The 21,602-nt window shown below is 37.9% G+C and overlaps 1 protein-coding gene across 3 annotated transcripts in view; it reads left to right on the top strand.

Annotated features, from left to right (window-relative positions):
- The window catches only part of ORC2 (origin recognition complex subunit 2), a 51,183-nt gene that overhangs the window by 18,230 nt on the left and 11,351 nt on the right, over positions 1 to 21,602 (top strand). For all 3 annotated transcript variants that reach the window (XM_082630245.1, XM_082630247.1, XM_082630246.1), the window contains 7 exons: positions 2,418 to 2,510; positions 3,397 to 3,428; positions 6,058 to 6,121; positions 8,530 to 8,723; positions 9,701 to 9,799; positions 18,262 to 18,371; positions 21,462 to 21,594. In XM_082630245.1, the coding sequence (XP_082486371.1) occupies positions 2,418 to 2,510; positions 3,397 to 3,428; positions 6,058 to 6,121; positions 8,530 to 8,723; positions 9,701 to 9,799; positions 18,262 to 18,371; positions 21,462 to 21,594 (725 nt within the window). The remainder of the gene's footprint in view (positions 1 to 2,417; positions 2,511 to 3,396; positions 3,429 to 6,057; positions 6,122 to 8,529; positions 8,724 to 9,700; positions 9,800 to 18,261; positions 18,372 to 21,461; positions 21,595 to 21,602) is intronic.

Below are 21,602 nucleotides of genomic sequence, written 5' to 3' on the forward strand. Positions count from 1 at the left end.
AAATATATCAATAAAATAGAATGCCTTAATTTTTTAAAATAAGGTATGATCTGTCAGAAAATCATATATTACTCTGAGTATAAAAGATGATTAAATATAATTGGACTAACCAAGATATAGGGCTAGAAATAGAGCAAGAGGTAGATTGGAAGGCTTTGTAAAACACAGAGAACACGTCCAGGATGAGTAAGTAAATGCAAAGAAAAAGCAAAGGTAGAATTACCACATGGAAAGGACAAGGACAGTAAGGAGTTTGACCAGCTTGGAGAAAGATGAATTTAAGGAAATTGAAACTAGATTGGATAGATAGGAGCAGATAATAACCTGATGCGAAGTTATTATTAGGCAAAGAGGAGTTTTATTTTAAAATTTCTAATATGTTGCAGACCAGTTGTTGTGTGAAATATAATACAAGTGAATTAGAAAATTAAATAAAATATTTGCCCCAATTTTTTATTATTGAAATTAATATCCATACATGGATGACTGTCTCTTGTTTCCTTTCCTCTTCAATTCTTCCTTTTTCTTCCTTTCTCCTTTTGTAGTTTAAAGTTATTTAAAAGCAGAGAATTTTTATGTTTCAATATAAAACCAAAATGATCTCAGCTAAGTTACTTTGTACTTTTGTGGCTTTTTGTTGATGTGAAGGTTTTTTTCCTATCCTGTGGATCAACAGCCTTTAATCCAAACATGGCATATTTTTCTGGTGTAAAGAGAAGGCCAACGCCTGAGCTTTAGGTACTTGCAGGTTAGAATGCTTAGGAGGATGAGGGCAGTGAAGTAGAGATGGAATAACTACCAACAGTAGCCAGGGACCAGGCTAATACCATGGAACCCAGATGGAGGAATAATTTCAAAGAAAGATATAAAAAACTGTAATGAATGATACAGAGGATCAAGGAGGTTAAGAAAAAAGAAGAAGCCAGTGCATTTGTAGGGACTGTCATGAATATCTTGGGTCAGTTCCAAGATTGGATAAAGCTGTGTGACATAGGTTTAAAAGAGTTTGAGTCAGTGAAGTGGCTTAATTTACACAAATTCAACTATACTTTCTCTTTAAAAAAAAAAGATGGAAGAGAATTTAAATAGTGTTCTCAGTGAACAATGTTCTTAGTGTATGAAATGTAAATCTATTCCTTCAGTTAGACTCAATTCCCATATGCCTATCATAGTGTGAGAACGTGAGCATCTTTAAAGATAAACATTGTATTTTTCATTTTAAATGGGCCCCTTTTAAAAATATTTATTTATTTATTTATTTATTTATTTATTTATGGCTGTGTTGGGTCTGTGTTGCGTCTGTGTTGCTGCGCACAGGCTTTCTCTAGTTGCGGCGACCGGGGGCTACTCTTTGTTGCAGTTCGCGGACTTCTCATTTCAGAGCTTCTCTTGAGGAGCATGGGCTCTAGGTGCGTGGGCTTCAGTAGTTATGGCATGCAGCCTCAGTAGTTATGGCATGCAGGCTCAGTAGTTGTGGCTCACGGGCTCTAGGGCACAGGCTCAGCAGTTGTGGTACATGGGCTTAGTTGCTCTGTGGCATGTGGGATCTTCCCGTACCAGGGCTCAAACCCATGTCCCCTGCATTGGCAGGCAGATTCTTAACCACTGCGCCACCAGGGAAGTCCTGGCCCCTTCTATTCAGAAGCCAACTATTTCATCTGATGCTCAGTTGAAGAAGTGCCATCTGGGACTTCCCTGTCCAGTGGCTAAGACTCCACGCTCCCAATGCAGGGGGCCTGGGTTCAATTCCTGGTCAGGGAACTAGATCCCATGTGCATGCCGCAACTAAGAGTTCGCATGCCACAGCTAAAGATCCCCCATGCCACAACTAAGACCCGGCACAGCCAAATAAATGAATAAATAAATATTAATAAAAAAAGAAATGTCATCTGTTCAGTGCTATATCATATTTTATACATTATTAATATGTGTTAGAGTTTTAGACACAAGTAATAAACCACATTTTATGGGAGACTTAAGAGCTTTAAAAGTATAATTTTAAATATACACAGTTTTCAGTTGATTTTAGATCCCACTTTCTGGCCATTCTTTCTTAAGTGTTAGCAAAGATGTGCCTCAAATATATATGGTAAAGAAATGGAAGGAGTATAAACCTGTCAATGGAGAAGAGAGGGAGAGTGTGTGATAATTGGAGAAACCAGCAAGGTCAAAGTTAGCTCTTTATTTGTATTTTTTTGCGAGACTTGTGGATAACTGAAGGAAGACTTGGAAGACAGCGAGTAAAGGTGAAAGCAGTAGTACTTTTAATATGGCTAGGTTTATTTATCTTTCTGATATTAGTAACAGCAGGTTTCTTTTTTTTTAATTTATGTAAGTGAAATAAGGCTATTTCCCCTCTTAATCTACTGTTGTCCATTAAAAGTTTTTTTTTATATATTTCTTTTGTCTGTTTACAGCTTCAGAACTAGCAAATACACCAGGAAAAAGTGTTTCATCCAATTTGAAGAGTGATCCTGAAATTACCATAGACATTCCTCAATGTAGCAAGGGTAAGATTTTACTTCACTTCTTTAAAGAGAGTTTTCATAGTTGCTTCAAAGTTATAGTATGTTACTTTTCTTTGTCTAAGTGCAGTTTTATATATTTTCTTCTTTTCTGTTCTGGAAATTCATTCAGTAAATGCAGTTAATACCCCAACCTGTGTGCTTTAGTATACCCGTATTTAGCTATCAATAAAAGGGGAAAAGATCTGTGTGGGGTGAAGTTGTACAGATTGACAGGGCCAACTAGAAACAGTCTTAAATCCTGTTGTCATTTGCTTGAGTTAGCCAAATGTTCGTGGAAGATTTGCTTTGGCAAATACTATTTGAAATAAGGTTTTGGGGATTTGGAAGTCTTTTTTTTTTTTTTTTTTTGCGGTACGCAGGCCTCTCACTGTTGTGGCCTCTCCCATTGCGGAGCACAGGCTCTGGACGCGCAGGCTCGGCAGCCACAGCTCACGGGCCCAGCCGCTCCGCGGCATGTGGGATCTTCCCGGACCGGGGCACGAACCTATGTCCCCTGCATCGGCAGGCAGACTCTCAACCACTGCGCCACCAGGGAAGCCCTGGAAGTCTTATAGTTTGGAGAATTGTGGAGCAGTTGTTTTTGAATGACCCATTCTAACTAGATTAAATAGTGTACTTTTAAAATATTGAACAATGAAAAGGACTCCATTTTTTCTTGTTACATGAGTGCTACAGAAATGTCATTAATGGGAGAAATCATAAAATTAATAGTGACAGTTCAGCCTCTAGTGGAGATGCAAATAATTGAGAATTCAATAATATGTAGTGGCTTCTGGGTAGAACCTGCACCTTTGCTTTTAATGAAACTAGGCTATTATGGAAAATGAAGTATTTGTAGTAAGTAATGGCTTTTTGTTTCATTCTTTAGGGCATTCTGCTTCAGACGAAGTTCAGTTGAAGGTAAGCAATTGAGTAAAAGCAAGGAAAACCCTTAGTGTTACAAAGTTAAGACATGATGAAAAATATCCATTTCATCTCTTAATTTAGATAATACTTTTATCATTTATAGGTATTTGCCAATTAAATACCTAACTTACAGATAAAGAATCTGAGGCTCAGAGAGGTGAAGTGACTTGTTCTGAGTTCACCAAACTAGGAAGGAGAAAAGCTGGAAAATGAAGCTAGGTCTTCTGGACCCACCTGTTGTGCCTTTTCTGTGTCAGAACTATCCTTGGGTGTTTTGTTTGTTTGTTTGTTTTTAATTTAATTTAATTTGTTTACTTTTGGCTGTGTTGGGTCTTCTGGCATTCTTTTTCAAGTTGTGGATCACAACACATTAGTGGATCTTGTTGATTCCCTAAGAGACCATCAGAAAACCTGTTGATCAGTGGTATTATATTTACATACCACAATAAAAGAGAACATCAGTCTGCGAGTCTTAGTGCACTGTCTTAGAAGGGGGAGCTCAGGAGAGAATATGTATAGGGCTTGGGGATCTGGACTCGAGGGGTTTAAGGCACATCTATCAAGATGGGGAACTGATCTGTATTAGACAGAATTCATGGCATAGTATTTTAGGAGTAGTGGACACAGTGAGGAGAGGGTCTTGAATTGAGTTTTTGTTTTTTTTTTCCCTGCGTTACGCGGGCCTCTCACTGCTGTGGCCTCCCCCGCCGCGGAGCACAGGCTCCGGACGCGCAGGCTCAGCGGCCATGGCTCACGGGCCCAGCCGCTCCGCAGCACGTGGGATCCTCCCGGACCAGGGCACGAACCCGCGTCCCCTGCATCCGCAGGCGGACTCCCAACCACTGCGCCACCAGGGAGGCCCTTGAATTGAGTTTTGATAAGTAGACCAATGTTTGATAAGCTAGCTGTTTGCCCTGGTAAGTAGTCTGTTGTCCTGATGGGAAAACAGGTTGCCCAAATGAGCAAACTGTCAAGATAAATTAGTTTGCAGAAATTTCTGTAGCAAACAGTGAAGTTATTTAATAGTTTATAGCCTTATCTTTTTGAGCAAGAATTTTCTGAAATGGTTATTTTGACACAAATATTCTCAGACCTGATAATTAAGCTATATGGATATAGGTTGTCTCAACTCTCACTCTTGAAATCAGTTTAGTAGGGCATGATCTACAGTTTAAAAAAATGAAATAGAATAAGTTAGATAATTTCTATTTTATAAGTATTATTTAATTATAATTTGGTCAAGTTATATATGCACATGTGTACTGGATCAAGGTGGCAAAACGTTAAAAAAAATTGTAAGGATCTGGACCAAAGAAGTTTGAAATATACTGTGATATACTTTATAAACCCAATAGGTGATCAGATCACCTATTATAATAGTATTCTTAATATCCCAAATAAAAATTTAGTTATAATATTTGTAACTGGCACCAACAACTTATCACAAGATAACAGACTTAAATTTTTTGTCATATTTTCATGTTGCCAAAAAAACACAGGGTACTTTATCTTTTTATCAGTACTGTTAAGTTATCATGTATACACCAGTAGGCATTTTACTGTGCTAGAAATTGAATGGTGTTAAAGTATTCTGTAAGGAAAAGAAAAACGTGCGTTATACTTCTGTAAAATGTTTAAAAAATTAAAAATACAGAAGTAAAAAGTAGAAATCTTTTTTCTCTCCTTCTCACAGACTACTTTAACACCAGTAAATTTGTCGTACATGCAAAGGCCCACTGCAGTAAGTATAGGAGTCCCATATCCTTGCTTACTCATCATCTCTGGACAGTATTACCTTTTTTTAGAAAAAATATCCTGCTAATCTGATGGGTGAAGAATAATTCAAAGGCTGATAAGCTTTTTCTTTACATAATAATAGAAGTGCATCCTTTGCAGGTGTCTGGACTACAACTTCTAGAACCACCCTAGGAATCCTTCGGAATTCGTTGTATCGTTTTTGTTGTCATACTCTCCCCCCGCAACAAATTCATATATTGTTGTCTTCCAGGTCTAGGAAAGAGCTCATCTGGTTCTAATGTCTATTGAAAACAAAATATTTTTCTTCCTTTCTAGCCTTTCTTTCACTCAGAGACATCATTAATTTCATGTCATCATTATTATTTTTTTTTACATCTTTATTGGAGTGTAATTGCTTTACAATGGTATGCTAGTTTCTGCTTCATAACAAAGTGAATCAGTCACACACACACATATGTTCCCATATCCCTTCCCCCTCGAGTCTCCCTCCCTCCCACCCTCCCTATCCCACCCCTCTAGGTGGTCACAGAGCACCAAGCTGATCTCCCTGTGCTATGTGGCTGCTTCCCACTAGCTCTCTATTTTACGTTTGGTAGTGTATATATGTTCATGCCACTCTCTCACTTTGTCACAGCTTACCCTTCCCCCTCCCCATATCCTCAAGTCCATTCTCTAGTAGGTCTGTGTCTTTATTCCTGTCTTACCCCTGGGTTCTTCATGACATTTTTTTTTCTTCGATTCCATATATATGTGTTAGCATACGGTATTTGTCTTTCTCTTTCTGACTTACTTCACTCTGTATGACAGTCATGTCATCATTATTATTTGACTATTTAAACTATATTGCTTTTTTATTTTTAAACAGAACAATGATAAAAGTGAATTTCTGTCAACAGCACCTCCTCGTGGGCTAAGGAAAAGACTAATAGGTGTGTATTTCTTTTTACACTGAGTTTTTATAAAAAGAAGCATCTAAACGAGGCAATAATCGTTAAATATACAGGTTCTAGTCTTAGAATGCTTACTTTTTATCTTTGGGCTGCCACTTACAGGGACCTCTCTATGCCTCAATTTTTTTCATTTGCGAAATAGGGATAATAATGGTACCAGCCTCCGAGTTATTTTGAGATTAATTGAAATAAAGGATGTCAAAGTGCTTAGCGTAGTGCTTGACCTTGGTATGTGCTTAACAGGTGTTGGCTATTATTACCTTTTATTATTATAACTACTTATTGCTATTTCTTTTCATGAAAGAGAGGATATGTTCATGTCTTCAATTAAGCTGTAGATTCCTTAAGGGCAAGGACTATATCTTATATTTTAACTCATAACACTTAACACTATGTCTTTACATTATAGTCAGTGGATATTGAGGTTAGTTAAAATTCTTCAATAAAATAACATGCCTTTTAGTTTATTTGTCTGAGACAGTTTTAGAAATAGTTCTATTGATTTATTTAGAAGTTTTATCAATATATTGAAACAATTTAAAATATTTACTTACAGTTTACTGAATACTATACAAAGCCAAGTAAACAGACATGGTTCCCACCTTTGGGGAAATTAAAAATGGCTTTGGGTTTTTTTTATGTTTTGGGGGGTTTTTTTGGCCACACCACATGGCTCACGGGATCTTAGTTCCCCAGCCCAGGGTTGAACCCGGGCCACGGCAGCGAAAGCGCTGAGTCCTAAACACTGGACTGCCAGGGAGCTCTCTGGTTTGGGGTTTAAATATTTAATTCTGGGGCAAATGACTTTTTGACCTTTATATTTCTGAAAGATGTCAACTCCTTTCTTGGGGTTGACCCCTTGATAATGATATTAGCTAACACTGTTAAATCTATGCCCTGTAGCCCTTCTTTTTTCAAGGTATAGAGTTAATAATACATTTTTAATCAACATAAAAATTATAACACTAAATTATTGGATATCTGAAGCAATAAAAGATGATATATGCAATTGATTATTATTATTTTATGTCGAATACATCCCACATCTTAAGTTTCCTCCTTACCCCACAGAAGAATCCTTTTTAGAGAGAAGGTGAACTTCCTTCTCCTTCTCAATCACCACCAAACAAATATATCAACATGTGTGATGTAAATAGGGTAAAGACATTGTCTGGTACCTCCTACCACTTCTAACCCTTGCATCTACCATGGGCAGCAATCAGTGCAAATCTGAATCTGCTAAGCTATGTATGCCCACAAAATCAAGCCTTTTTTTTTTCTTTTTCAGTATCTATATTTGTTATTTGCTGACTCTGGATATCCTGAAATAACGCTCTTCAAAATGAAGAGTGATTTGCTTAAAATTATTTCATTCATATTTTGGAAGTTAACCTTTTATGATAGTTTTATACTTATTTTGTTGAGTGTAGGTTTTATCCTTTATGATTATAAAACTAGCTTTATTATTTCTGGAGAGTGGTGGGGGTGGCTACAGTTTGTTTAAAACTATAATTCTTACATCTACTCTGGGACGGATTGTGCGTCTGTATTAGTAGTACTTAAAGTAGTAGCTGTCATTTATTGAGTGCTCTCTCAGTTAGGATGGCATTTTCAGTAGGCAGCAATGGAAAATTCTATAACAGTGGCTTAAGCCATGGACACTGAAGTATCTCACATCATAAGAAGTCTAGGGATACACAGTTCACGGTTGATGTAGTGACTTAACAGTGTCATGAAGGGTACAGGTTCTTCCTGTCTTTTCGCTTTGCCGCTGGCATTTTTCTTTAGTTTTGATATTTTATATTGCAAAATGGCTTCCATAGCTTTAAGCTATGGGTATAAGTAAGGGGCTTTCCTTCCATAAGTGAGGAAAATCTTTCCCAGAAGCTTCCAGCAAATTTCCCCTCAAGTTTCATTGGTTAAAGGTTTACATAGCCAACTCTAGTTGCAAAGGAGGCTGAGAGAGCACGTATCTGGCGAAGGAAAAGAGAATTAAATTACTGTGATTATTTTCCCTTAGGGTGGAGCACATTGCCACATTTTACAATGAATTCTGTTAGCAAGGAAGAAGGAAAGAGAATGGTATTAGGTACGACTGACAATTTCTGCCACATTTCCTATGTGTTAGGCATTGTTAGTTGCTTTACATGCATTTCAATGTAATCTTCACAATGCTTTATTAAATGAGGCACTGGTAGCCTCATTTGATAAGTGAGGAAACTGGTGCTCAGAAAACTTACATAACTAGCTCTGGTGAAATCATCAGCAAGTAATGACAAAACCAGAAGTCACAATCTCTTACTTCAAAGCCCACACTCTTCCTAACACCCCACAATGCCTCTCTTGTCAAACTGTCCAATTTTCCCAATTGCTTCCTCCCCACACAGTTCCAAAGTTTCATTCTGACAGTGAAAGTGAATATTCTGCTTCCAACTCGGAGGACGACGAAGGGGTTGCACAGGAACATGAAGAGGACACTAATGAAGTCATATTGAGCGAACAGATTCAAGCTCAGAATAGAGTAGTTTCGGCTCCTGTTTGCAAAGAAACGCCTTCTAAGAAAATGAAAAGAGATAAAACAGTAAGTGAAGAGAGAGACTTTAAAGAAAAATCAGTAATATCTCAAAGATAAGCTACCTAAGAGAGAACATAATTTTTTTTCTTCACTTTTCTACATTTTCTCAGCCTTTCACATAAATTCCCACATATATTTGTGTCTATTTCTGCACTTCGTATCCTGGCCTCTCTGTATCCATATTCATGTATCAGTACCATAGTATATGCTAAAGGTGACAATTCAGTTGAATTAAAAAGAGCTTTTAAATAAATATTAATTGGATAATTGGAGGCAAGACTTCTCAGTATATACCTTTTTATATTGTTTCATTTTTGTAACATTGCTGATGTAAAGTCAGTGTAAGTAATAAATGATGTGACTGTGGACCTATGTTGCGTTGTTTGGAGAACACTGCACATATTATGGCCTGAGAAAAGGGTAATTATCCCAGCGTGCTCTGTAAAGACTCAGAGCAGACTAGGAAACCTCCTGCTTGAATGACTTTCCATTCCTTCCTTACCACCACGGAGCTCAGTCCTACCCCAAATCAGTAGACCACGTGGTGAGTCATTTTATTGGAATAGTAGGCAAGTCTTTTTTTACCTTGCTGTTGATGTCTTTCTCATTTCCACAGTCCTTCAACTGTACTAATTAAAGGATTTGCTAGGAGTGTGTGAGGCAAAACAAAGGTCCTGACGTGTAAAACCCCTTTTTTTTCCCCAGTCTAAATGGGAATTATATGTTGGAATTTAGGAATCGTTTTTGGGCCAACTACTTCAATCTAGTCATTTTCTTCAACTTTTATGATCCTAAGAGTTACTCAGTTTTATTACTGGAATTAAATTTGCTTGGTCCTTAGTCTGTGTTGTTGCTTCAAAAAGAAAATACTGACTGCCAAGTAAAGAATTTCACATATCCTGTTTATGCTAATTTTACTGTCTAGTCCTCATGTAAAACAAATATCTGAAACTAAGAACTCACTTTGCTTTGTCCACTTTCAGAGTGACTTAGTAGAAGAATATTTCGAAGCCCACAGCAGTTCAAAAGTTTTAACCTCTGATAGAACACTGCAGAAACTAAAGAGGGCTAAACTGGATCAGGTATGTTGCAAGGAGTGTTACTTGTAAATTGTTCTTATTGTGAGCTGAAAAATATGGTACATAAGCAGCAAATCTGAAGAATAAGTGTACATAGCAGAATACTATCCTGATCAAATGAAACACAAATTAGTGTGACATCACTATTGCATATTTTATTATGTAAATGGTAACTGGTTCACTGGATTAGAATTGTTTGACAGACTCTAATTATACATATATAATTGCATATTTTATTTTGTAAATGGTAACTGGTTCACTGGATTAGAATTGTTTGACAGACTCTAATTATACATATATAATTACATATTTTTCTCTTATTTATCGTTTCTTCAGGATCTACAATAATCATCAGGGTCATAGTTTCTTTTTTTAATTTATTGAAGTATAGTTTATTTACAATGTTGTATTAATTTCTACTGTACAGCAAAGTGATTCAGTTATACCCGTATATATATATTTTTCATATTCTTTTCCATTATGGTTTATCACAGGATTTTCTTTTTTTAACATCTTTATTAGAGTATAATTGCTTTACAATGGTGTGTCAATTTCTGCTTTATAACAAAGTGAATCAGTTATACATATACATATGTCCCCATATCTCTTCCCTCTTGCATCTCCCTCCCTCCCACCCTCCCTATCCCACCCCTCTAGGTGTTCATAAAGCACCGAGCTGATCTCCCTGTGCTATTTGGCTGCTTCCCACTAGCTAGCTGTTTTACATTTGGTAGTGTATATATGTCCATGCCACTCTCTCACTTTGTCCCAGCTTACCCTTCCCCTCCCTGTATCCTCAAGTCCATTCTCTAGTAGGTCTGCATCTTTATTCCTGTCTTGCCCCTAGGTTCTTCTGACCATTTTCTTTTTTTTTTCTTTTCTTTTTTTTTTAGATTCCATATATATGTGTTAGCATACGGTATTTGTTTTTCTCTTTCTGACTTACTTCATTCTGTATGACAGTCTCTAGGTCCATCCACCTCACGACAAATAACTCAGTTTCGTTCCTTTTTATGGCTGAGTAATATTCCATTGTATATATGTATCACAGGATTTTGAATATAGTTCCCTGTGCACGGTCATAGTTTCTTTGATATCCATATACCATTAATCTCTGTTATCAATTTAACCCACATATTCATTGAACCTCACACTGGTCATAAATCGAAGACTGACCTGACTCTCAGTTGAAAACCTTGCAAAAAGCAGAGGATATTCTGCTTCTTGCTATTATGGAAAGCCTGCCCATTGCAGTAAGGTAACAAGGTTGCTATATACTCTGGTTCCAGTGTCTCATTTTATAAAAAAAATAGCATACAGTTAGACTCAGGGCTTTGACAGATACCTCACTAAGAGAGGACAAAGAACCATCTGAATAAGAAAATCTTTCATTAGCAAGTGGGCTTGAGGGACTTCCCTGGCAATCCTTGGTTAGGACTCCGTGCTTCCACTGCAGGGGGCATGGGTTCAATCCCTGGTCAGGGAACTAAGATCCCACAAACCACGCAGCCAAAAAAAAAAAAAAAAAAAAGGAAATGGGCTTCATAATTTAAGTCAAGAAGAGATTGTTATTGACTCAGAATCAAGATTTTATTATTTTCTAAAATAGGAATTCAGTGCAATTTCCTAAGGTATACAGGGCTTTTGACAGAGTTTCCAAGCTATAGAAAAGAGAGAAGAGAGGTTTACCATAGGGTAAACCTATATGGCTTGGATGACGTGGTGCTGTGTGGTTGGGGGTTTTTGGTTTTTTCTGTTTTGTTTGTTTGTTTCCACCTGTCTCATAGGTATTGCAACTCAGATCAGAGACTAGCTGAAAACGTGTCAAGAAACCAAGCTGTTCAAGGAAGAGATGGCACTAACATCTGCATAGTGCATGTATTTTTTTTTTTTTAATACATCAGGTTCTTACTAAGTCATCAGTTGTACACACATCAGTGTGTACATGTCAATCCCAATCTCCCAGTTCATCCCACCACACCCATACCCACCTGCCACCACTTTCCCCCTTGGTGTCCATATGTTTGTTCTCTACATCTGTGTCTCTATTTCTGCACTGCAAACCAGTTCATCGGTACCATTTTTCTAGGTTCTACATATATGTGTTAATATATGATATTTATTTTTCTCTTTCTGACTTACTTTACTCTGTATGACAGTCTCTGGATTCATCCACGTCTCTACAGATGACCCAATTTGGTTCCTTTTTATGGCTGAGTAATATTCCATTGTATATATGTACCACATCTTCTTTATCCATTTGTCTGTTGATGGGCATTTAGGTGGCTTCCATGACCTGGCTATTGTAAATAGTGCTGCAGTGAATACTGGGGTGCATGTGTCTTTTTGAATTATGGTTTTCTCTGGGTATATGCCCAGTAGTCAGATTGCTGGGTCATATGGTAATTCTACTTTTAGTTTTGTTTTTTTTTTTGCGGTACATGGGCCTCTCACTGTTGTGGCCTCTCCCGTTGTGGAGCACAGGCTCTGGATGCACAGGCTCAGTGGCCATGGCTCACGGGCCTAGCCGCTCTGTGGCATATGGAATCTTCCCGGACTGGGGCATGAACCCATGTCCCCTGCATCGGCAGGTGGACTCTCAACCGCTGTGCCACCAGGGAAGCCCTCGTCTAAGAGTTTTAGAGTGTCCGGTCTTACATTTAGGTCTTTAATCCATTTTGAAGAGGCTGTCTTTTCTCCACTGTATATCCTTGCCTCCTTTGTCATAGATGAGTTAACCATAGGTGCGTTGGTTTATCTCTGGGCTTTCTATCCTGTTCCACTGATCTATATTTCTGTTTTTGTGCCAGTACCATATTGTCTTGATGACTGTAGCTTTGTAGTATAGTCTGAAGTCAGGGAGTCTGATTCCTCCAGCTCCGTTTTTTTCCCTCAAGACTGCTTTGGCTATTCAGGGTCTTTTGTGTCTCCATACAAATTTTAAGATTTTTTGCTCTAGTTCTGTAAAAAATGCCACTGGTAATTTGATAGGGATTGCATTGAATCTGTAGATTGCTTTGGGTAGTATAGTCATTTTCACAATATTGATTCTTCCAATCCAAGAACATGGTATATCTCTCCACCTGTTGGTATTATCTTTAATTTCTTTCAACAGTGTCTTATAGTTTTCTGCATACAGGTCTCTTGTCTCCCTAGGTAGGTTTATTCCTAGGTATTTATTCTTTTTGTTGCAATGGTAAATGGGAGTGTTTCCTTAGTTTCTCTTTCAGATTTTTCATCATTAGTGTATAGGAATGCAAGAGATTTCTGTGCATTAATTTAGTTTCCTGCAACTTTACCAAATTCATTGATCAGCTCTAGTAGTTTTCTGGTGGCATCTTTAGGATTCTCTGTATATAGTATCATGTCATCTGCAAACAGTGACAGTTTTACTTCTTTTCCAATTTATATTCCTTTTCTTTTTTCTTCTCTGATTGCCATGGCTCAGACTTCCAAAACTGTGTTGAATAATAAGGGCGAGAGTGGACATCCTTGTCTTGTTCCTGATCTTAGAGGAAATGCTTTCAGTTTTTCACCATTGAGAATGATGTTTGCTGTGGGTTTGTCATATATGGCATTTATTATGTTGAGGTAGGTTCCCTCTCTGCCCACTTTCTGGGGAGTTTTTATCATAAATGGGTGTTGAATTTTGTTAAGTTCAACAAATTCAAATTTTGTCAAATTTTGTCAAAAGCTTTTGCTGCATCAACCTAAATGCCCATCTATTGAGATGATCATATGGTTTTCTTCAATTTGTTAGTGTGGTGTATCACGTCGATTGATTTGCTTATACTGAAGAATCCTTGCATCCCTGGGATAAATCCCACTTGATCATGGTGTATGATCCTTTTAATGTGTTGTTGGATTCTGTTTGCTAGTATTTTGTTCAGGATTTTTGCATCTATATTCATCAGTGATATTGGTCTGTAATTTTCTTTTTTTGTAGTATCTTTGTCTGGTTTTGGTATCAGGGTGATGGTGGCCTGGTAGAATGAGTTTGGGAGTGTTCCTTCCTCTGCAATTTTTTGGAAGAGTTTGAGAAGGATGGGTGTTAGCTCTTCTCTAAATGTTTGATAGAATTCACCTGTGAAGCCATCTGGTTCTGGACTTTTGTTTGTTGGAAGATTTTTAATCACAGTTTTTATTTCATTACTTGTGATTGGTCTGTTCATATTTTCTATTTCTTCCTGGTTCACTCTTGGAAGGGTATATCTTTCTAAGAATTTGTCCATTTCTTCCCGATTATCCATTTTATTGGCATAGAGTTGATTGTAGTAGTCTCTTAGGATGCTTTGTATTTCTGCGGTGTCTGTTGTAACTTCTCCTTTTTCATTTCTAATTTTACTGATTTGAGTCCTCTCCCTCTTTTTCTTGATGAGTCTGGCTAATGGTTTATCAATTTTGTTTATCTTCTCAAAGAACCAGCTTTTAGTTTTATTGATGTTTGCTGTTGCTTTCTTTGTTTCTGTTTCATTTATTTCTGCTCTGATCTTTATGATTTCTTTCCTTCTGCTAACTTTGGGTTTTGTTTGTTCTTCTTTCTCTAGTTCCTTTAGGTGTAAGGTTAGATTGTTTATTTGAGATTTTTCTTGTTTCTTGAGGTAGGCTTGTGTAGCTATAAACTTCCCTCTTAGAACTGCTTTTGCTGCATCCCATAGGTTTTGGGTCTTCGTGTTTTCATTCTCATTTGTCTCTAGGTACTTTTTAAAAAAAATAAATTTACTTATTTTATTTATTTATCTTTGGCTGCATTGGATTTTCGTTGCTGCGCGTGGGCTTTCTCTAGTTGTGGCAAGTGGGGACTACTGTTCGTTGTGGTGTGTGGGCTTCTCATTGTGGTGGCTTCTCTTGTTGCAGAGCATGGACTCCAGGCATGCAGGCTTCAGTAGTTGTGGCTCACGGGCTTAATTGCTCTGCGGCATGTGGGATCTTCCCCGACCAGGGCTCGAACCCATGTTACCTGCATAGGCAGGCAGATTCTTAACCACTGTGCCACCAGGGAAGCCCTGTCTCTAGGTGCTTTTTTATTTCCTCTTTGATTTCTTCAGTGATCTCTTGCTTATTTAGTAATGTATTGTTTAGCCTCCATGTATATGTGCTTGTTTTTTTTCCCCGTAATTGATTTCTATTCTCATAATGTTGTTGTCAGAAAAGATGCTTGCTATGATTTCAATTTTCTTAAATTTACTGTGGCTTGATTTGTGACCCAAGATGTGATCTATCCTGGAGAATGTTCCATGTGCACTTGAGAAGAAAGTGTATTCTGCTACTTTTAGGTGGAATGTTCTATAAATATCAATTAAATTTACCTGGTCTGTTGTGTCATTTAAAGCTTGTGTTTCCTTATTTATTTTCTGTTTGGATGATCTGTCCATTGGTCTAAGTGGGGTGTTAAAGTCCCCTACTATTATTGTGTTAATGTTGATTTCTCCTTTCATGATTGTTAGCATTTGCCTTATGTATTGAGGTTCTCCTGTGTTGGGTGCATAAACATTTATAATTTTTATATCTTCTTTTTGTATTGATCCTTTGATCATTAGGTAGTGTCCATCCTTATCTCTTGTAACAGTCTTTATTTTAAAGTCTATTTTATCAGATACGAGTATTGCTACTCCAGCTTTCTTTTGATTTCCATTTTCATGGAATATCTTTTTCCATCCCCTCACTTTCAGTCTGAATGTGTCCCTAGGTCTGAAGTGGGTTTCTTGCAGACAGCATATATATGGGTCTTGTTTTGTATCCATTCATCAAGCCTGTGTCTTTTGGTTGGAGCATTTAATCCATTCATGTTTAAGGTAATTATCTATATGTATGTTCCTATTACCATTTTGGGTTTGTTTTTATAGGTCCTTTTCTTCTGTTGTGTTTCCCACTTAGAGAAGTTCCTTTAGCATTTGTCGCAGAGCTGGTTTGGTGGTGCTGAATTCTCTTAGCTTTTGCTTGTCTGTAAAGCTTTTGATTTCTCCGTTGAATCTGAATGAGATCCTTGCTGGGTACGGTAATGTTGGTTGTAGGTTCTTCCCTTTCATCACTTTAAGTATATCATGCCACTCCCTTCTGGCTTGTAGAGTTTCTGCTGAGAGATCAGCTGTTAACCTTGTGGGATTTCCCTTGTATGTTATTTGTCGTTTTTCCCTTGCTGCTTTCAATAATTTTTCTTTGTCTTTAATTTTTGCCAGTTTGATTACTGTGTGTCTCAGCGTGTTTCTCCTTGGGTTTATCCTGTATGGGACTCTCTGTGCTTCCTGGACTTGGGTGGCTCTTTCCTTTCCCATGTTAGGGAAGTTTTCGAGTATAATCTCTTCAGATGTTTTCTCGGATCCTTTCTCTCTTCTCTCTCTTCTCCTTCTGGGACCCCTATAATGCGAATGTTGTTGCATTTTATGTTGTCCCAGAGGTCTCTTAGGCTGTCTTCATTTCTTTTCATTCTTTTTCTTTATTCTGTTCCACAGCAGTGAATTCCACCATTCTGTCTTCCAGGTCACTTATCCGTTCTTCTGCCTCAGTTATTCTGCTATTGATTCCTTCTAGTGTATTTTTCATTTCAGTTATTGTATTGTTCATCTCTGTTTGTTTGTTCTTTAATTCTTCTAGATCTTTGTTAAACATTTCTTGCATCTTCTCGATCTTTGCCTCCATTCTTTTTCCGAGGTCCTGGATCATCTTCACTATCATTATTCTGAATTCTTTTTCTGGACGATTGCCTGTCTCCTCTTCATTTAGTTGTTTTTCTGGGGTTTTATCTTGTTCCTTCATCTGGTGCATAGCCCTCTGGCTTTTCATCTTGTCTGTCTTTCTGCGAATGTGGTTTTTGTTCCACAGGCTGCAGGATTGTAGTTCCTCTTGCTTCTTCCTTAGTGCATGTATTTATATATAAGCAACATCGGGGAAGGAGAAGTGGATCCAGGGTCAAAGTAGGACTTCATAGGACTTAGAGACAGACAGACCTGTTGGAGGATGAAAGAAACACCTGTTACTGATAGTGAAGAAAGGAAGGTCTTTCATTAATCGTGGACATAGCTGACAGATACAGTCATAGGAACGTGTCAATGAGCATTTATTTCTCATGTCTGCGGGTCACCTGGGAGTTGGCTGATGTAGGATTTGCTCCACGTGTCTGTCTTCCTTGTTGGACCTCCTTGGAAAGCTAGCAGACGCATGTTCTTTTCATAACAATGTCAGAGACAGAAGAAGTAGAAAAACAAAAGACCTCTTAAAGCCTGGGCTCAAACTGTCTCAGTGTCACTTCTGCCTCATTCTAGTGGCCACAGTAAATCACGTGGCTGAAAACAAAGTCACAGAACAGGGGACGGGGACTAGAATCCACCCGTTTAGTGGGAGGGATTGCAAAGTCACATGGCAGAGGGTACGGATAGGAGGAGAGGCAAGTGTCAGGGCTAATAATGTAATTCTGCACAGATACTAAAGTTTGAAATGAAGGTGAATAGGTGACATAACATTTCAGAGTTCACATTAAGTGTGAGTATGCTCTGATAATACAGTATAAATAACTACTGAAAATGACACTAGTGCTTTATCTGCTTTTCAGGGCTCTAGACGTTAGGAAAAACAACATCAGATGGAGAGAGAAATTTTTGAAATGTATTACTTTACAGTTTTACTTAGAATTTGTCCTATTTCTCTTTAAGTATAGGGATGAATAAAAACTGTATAGACTAGAGTGCCTGGAATCTTGGCTGCTGCTTTAGTCTTCAGTATTAGAGAAATATTTTACTTAAAGGATAAAATCATGAAAACACAGTCATGCCAGGGTAAAAATGCATATACAGCTTTTTACTAGAGTTTTCATTTCAAGAAGAGAGCTGTGTTTGAGTCACTAGCGTGAATTTCCAAGTTTGGGGTACAGAGCAATGTATCTTCCTCAGTTTATTTTTACATTATTGTTTTAAAAACTTTGCCATACTTACCAAAGATAAACGATTTGTTAGAAACAGCTTTTAAAGAGGAGCAGTGAATTTTACTAATGATAATGGTAAATTATAAAGAAACTTGACTGTTTTCTGAGAATTAATATTGAATTGTTACCTTAAGCTTTTACAGTTTTTCAAATCCATAGGTTTTTAAAAGAGTGTCTGGATTTGTTGTCAAAGCTGGGAGGCAGGTTTAATCGTCTCCTTATGGTAACAATTTTTTTAGAAATTAAAGACTTATATTGATATTTGGAATTTATAGTCATGTAAATGGTTCTAGAGAAAACGTAGCAAATTCTTTACTGTTTTACATATTTGTACTTAAAGAATGTGTAAAACATTTTAAGAAAGAAATATTGAAATATTATGTGTATTCTCAGTAGAGGCACTCATTACCAAACCTGATTAAAGTAATATTTCCACTGATGGCCTCTTCTAACCTCTGCCTGTAAGGAAATATTTTTAGTGTGGATTGATGTGATGTATGTGGATTGAGAGTGATTTTCTTCCCTCCCTCTTTCTTTTTTTTTATAGCAAACTTTGCATAACTTATTGAGCAAGGTTTCTCCTTCCTTTTCTGCTGAACTTAAACAACTAAATCAACAGTATGAACGGTTATTTCATAAATGGATGTTGCAGTTACAGTAAGTACTATTATCATTGTAAACCTTTGTAAAATAAAGAATAATATATATTTACATGTCTATGTTAAAATCAAAGCACTTTGACATTTAATTTTCTTTTTGCAATGAACTTGATGTGTATTTTTATTTATATGTAAAAATTTCAAAAAACAGGTGTTTTCCCAATTTTATGACCCAAATGTAGATATGACTCTTCTCAGAAATTCCAATTTTCAAGAAATTTGTCTTTTCTAAGTTTTTTTTTTTTTTTTTTTTTTGTGGTACGTGGGCCTCTCACTGTTGTGGCCTCTCCCATTGCGGAGCACAGGCTCCGGATGCGCAGGCTTAGCGGCCATGGCTCACGGGCCTAGCCGCTCCGCAGCATGTGGGATCTTCCCGGACCGGGGCACGAACCCGTGTCCCCTGCATCGGCAGACAGACTCTCAACCACTGCGCCACCAGGGAAGCCCTGTCTTTTCTAAGTTTAATCAGACTTGAAAGCTATTATGTAAAATAGCCTTTCTTAGAATTATGAATTATTACTTATAAAAATATTTGAAAATATAATTTGTCAAGATTGATAAATATATCAGTTAGATTTTAATTCAGTTTTTTTTTTTTTTTTTTTGCGGTATGCGGGCCTCTCGCTGTTGTGGCCTCTCCCGTTGCGGAGCACAGGCTCCGGACGCGCAGGGTCAGCGGCCACGGCTCACGGACCCAGCCGCTCCGCGGCATGTGGGATCCTCCCAGACCGGGGCACGAACCCATGTCCCCTGCATCCGCAGGCGGACCCTCAACCACTGCGCCACCAGGGAAGCCCTGTCTTTTCTAAGTTTAATCAGACTTGAAAGCTATTATGTAAAATAGCCTTTCTTAGAATTATGAATTATTACTTATAAAAATATTTGAAAATATAATTTGTCAAGATTGATAAATATATCAGTTAGATTTTAATTCAGTTTTTTTAATTCAGAGTTTCTAAAATGAAATAATATATATTTTTCTTTCAATCTCATTCTGTTTACATGTACTGTAGACCTTCAGAATTTCATGAGATCTGTTCTCTAAACATTATTTTACCATTTTAAAATTGTTTCTTAGAATATTTTTTTAACTTTATCATTTTTCAAACACCTCAGGTTAAATTTAAATTTCCATTAAAACATCTAGAAGAATGATAAAGATTAAAACCTAGTAATTTTTTTCTATAATTACTTTTATATTCGTATTTAAAAGGACCTTAGTATAAAGAAGTGCTTGAAGTGTATGCTAAAATGTGAATGGTGCAGTAAGAACATAAAAATTGCTAGAATTTTCCCCAATTGATCCTGGTTTTCTTTGCCAATAATAAATCAAAGGAGTATGCTAGTAAGAAAATGATTATCTTCCCTGTTAGGACCTCACCTTCTCTCAATAACTATTTATGGGTCTGTTCATTTTGAATTTATAAGGCAGATCTTCACTCTGATCCCATCCCCCAGTCCACCAATTCTTCTTTCTTCCCATATGTCAACTTTGATAACTTGATTTGCCTTGCTTCCCAGCATAGACCTCATAGTCAGCTACTTCAGAATTGCTAGCTCTCTGAACTCCCTTGCTTCTTTTTTCTGCTGCTTCTGTTTTGCTAATCTCTGCCTTTGGGGGTTATCTCTTTTCTTTTCTATTTCCAGGCTATCCTGCATTGCTGCAGAGCATCACATAAATACTGTTTCTGATTGACCTCTGTAAAAATCATGGAGTTGAACTTTAGCCTCACCCCTAGTGCTTGGTGTTCTGGGTTGTCTCATTTACTCTCTTGGCTTCAGTTGCTTTTTGTATGTGAATAACTGCCATAACTATATCTCTAGCCCAGCGAGATCTCACTCCTCAGCAGCAGATGTGAATGTATATTGGAAGTGTCCATGTGGATGTCCTGTAAATAATTCAATATACATAAAATTTAACTTATCTTAAATCCCTGAATCCCACCTGCCCCAGCTACCTCGCATAGTGGATGCACCCCATTCATGTAATCTATGCCAAAAAACTGAGCTATTCTTTTTTTTTTTCTTTTTGCGGTATGCGGGCCTCTCACTGCTGTGGCCTCTCCCGTTGCGGAGCACAGGCTCCGGACGCGCAGGCTCAGCGGCCATGGCTCACGGGCCCAGCCGCTCCGCGGCATATGGGATCCTCCCAGACCGGGGCACGAACCCGTATCCCCTGCATCGGCAGGCGGACTCTCAACCACTGTGCCACCAGGGAGGCCCCTGAGCTATTCTTAATAGTCCCTTTCACTTAACCTTCCATGTCTAATCACTCTCCAAATCCAAGCAATTTAACCTGTAAAGCTCTTGACACATTTGTCCCCATGACACCTAATTCAAGTCCATAGTCTTTGGTGGTTTTACCCTCCTTCCTATCCATTCCCCCACTCAGTCAATGTAATCTTCTAAAAAGATCATGTTACTTTCCTATTAAAACCTTTCACTTAACACCTGACTATTTACCTTTTTTTTTTTTTTTTTTTGTAGTACGTGGGCCTCTCACTGTTGTGGCCTCTTCCGTTGCGGAGCGGAGCACAGGCTCCGGACGTGCAGGCTCAGCGGCCATGGCCCACGCGCCCAGCCGCTCTGCGGCATGCGGGATCAGGGCACGAACCTGTGTCCCCTGCATCGGCAGGCGGACTCTAAACCACTGCGCCACCAGGGAAGCCCCTGACTATTTACTTTTAAATGCTCATGTTCCTTGGAATAAAATCCAATTAATGTCTTAGTTGATTTAACAACACTTTTGTGACCTGGCCCCTGATTACTTTTCCAGTTTAATCTATCAGTTAAAACTCTGCTTCAGCCTATAAGACTTTTTAGTGTCTTGTACCTAGTGCCATGTTCTCCCTTGCCTCTTATTACTTGAAAGGTAGTAGGAGTTTGAGAGAAAGTTGGAACTGCAAGCTTGGTGTACAGTTAATGAAACTGTGCTTTTTGCTTTATATAAGTTGGGAATCAATATAGTTATTTAGCCATGCCATTTCTTCCTGTATTCTTTATAAGCTTAAATTAAGGAAACTGGTTGATTATAAAATTGGCAATAAGAAGTACTGAACTTTAATTTCAAGTGCTGTTTTTCTTACAGCCTGGGGTTCAACATTGTGCTTTATGGTTTGGGTTCTAAGAGAGATTTACTGGAAAGATTTCGAACCACCATGCTGCAAGATTGCATTCATGTTGTCATCAATGGCTTCTTTCCTGGAATCAGTGTGAAATCAGTAAGTTT

Source organism: Mesoplodon mirus (genome assembly GCF_964341445.2).
Source record: "Mesoplodon mirus genome assembly, chromosome: 8".
NCBI lineage: Eukaryota > Metazoa > Chordata > Mammalia > Artiodactyla > Ziphiidae > Mesoplodon > Mesoplodon mirus.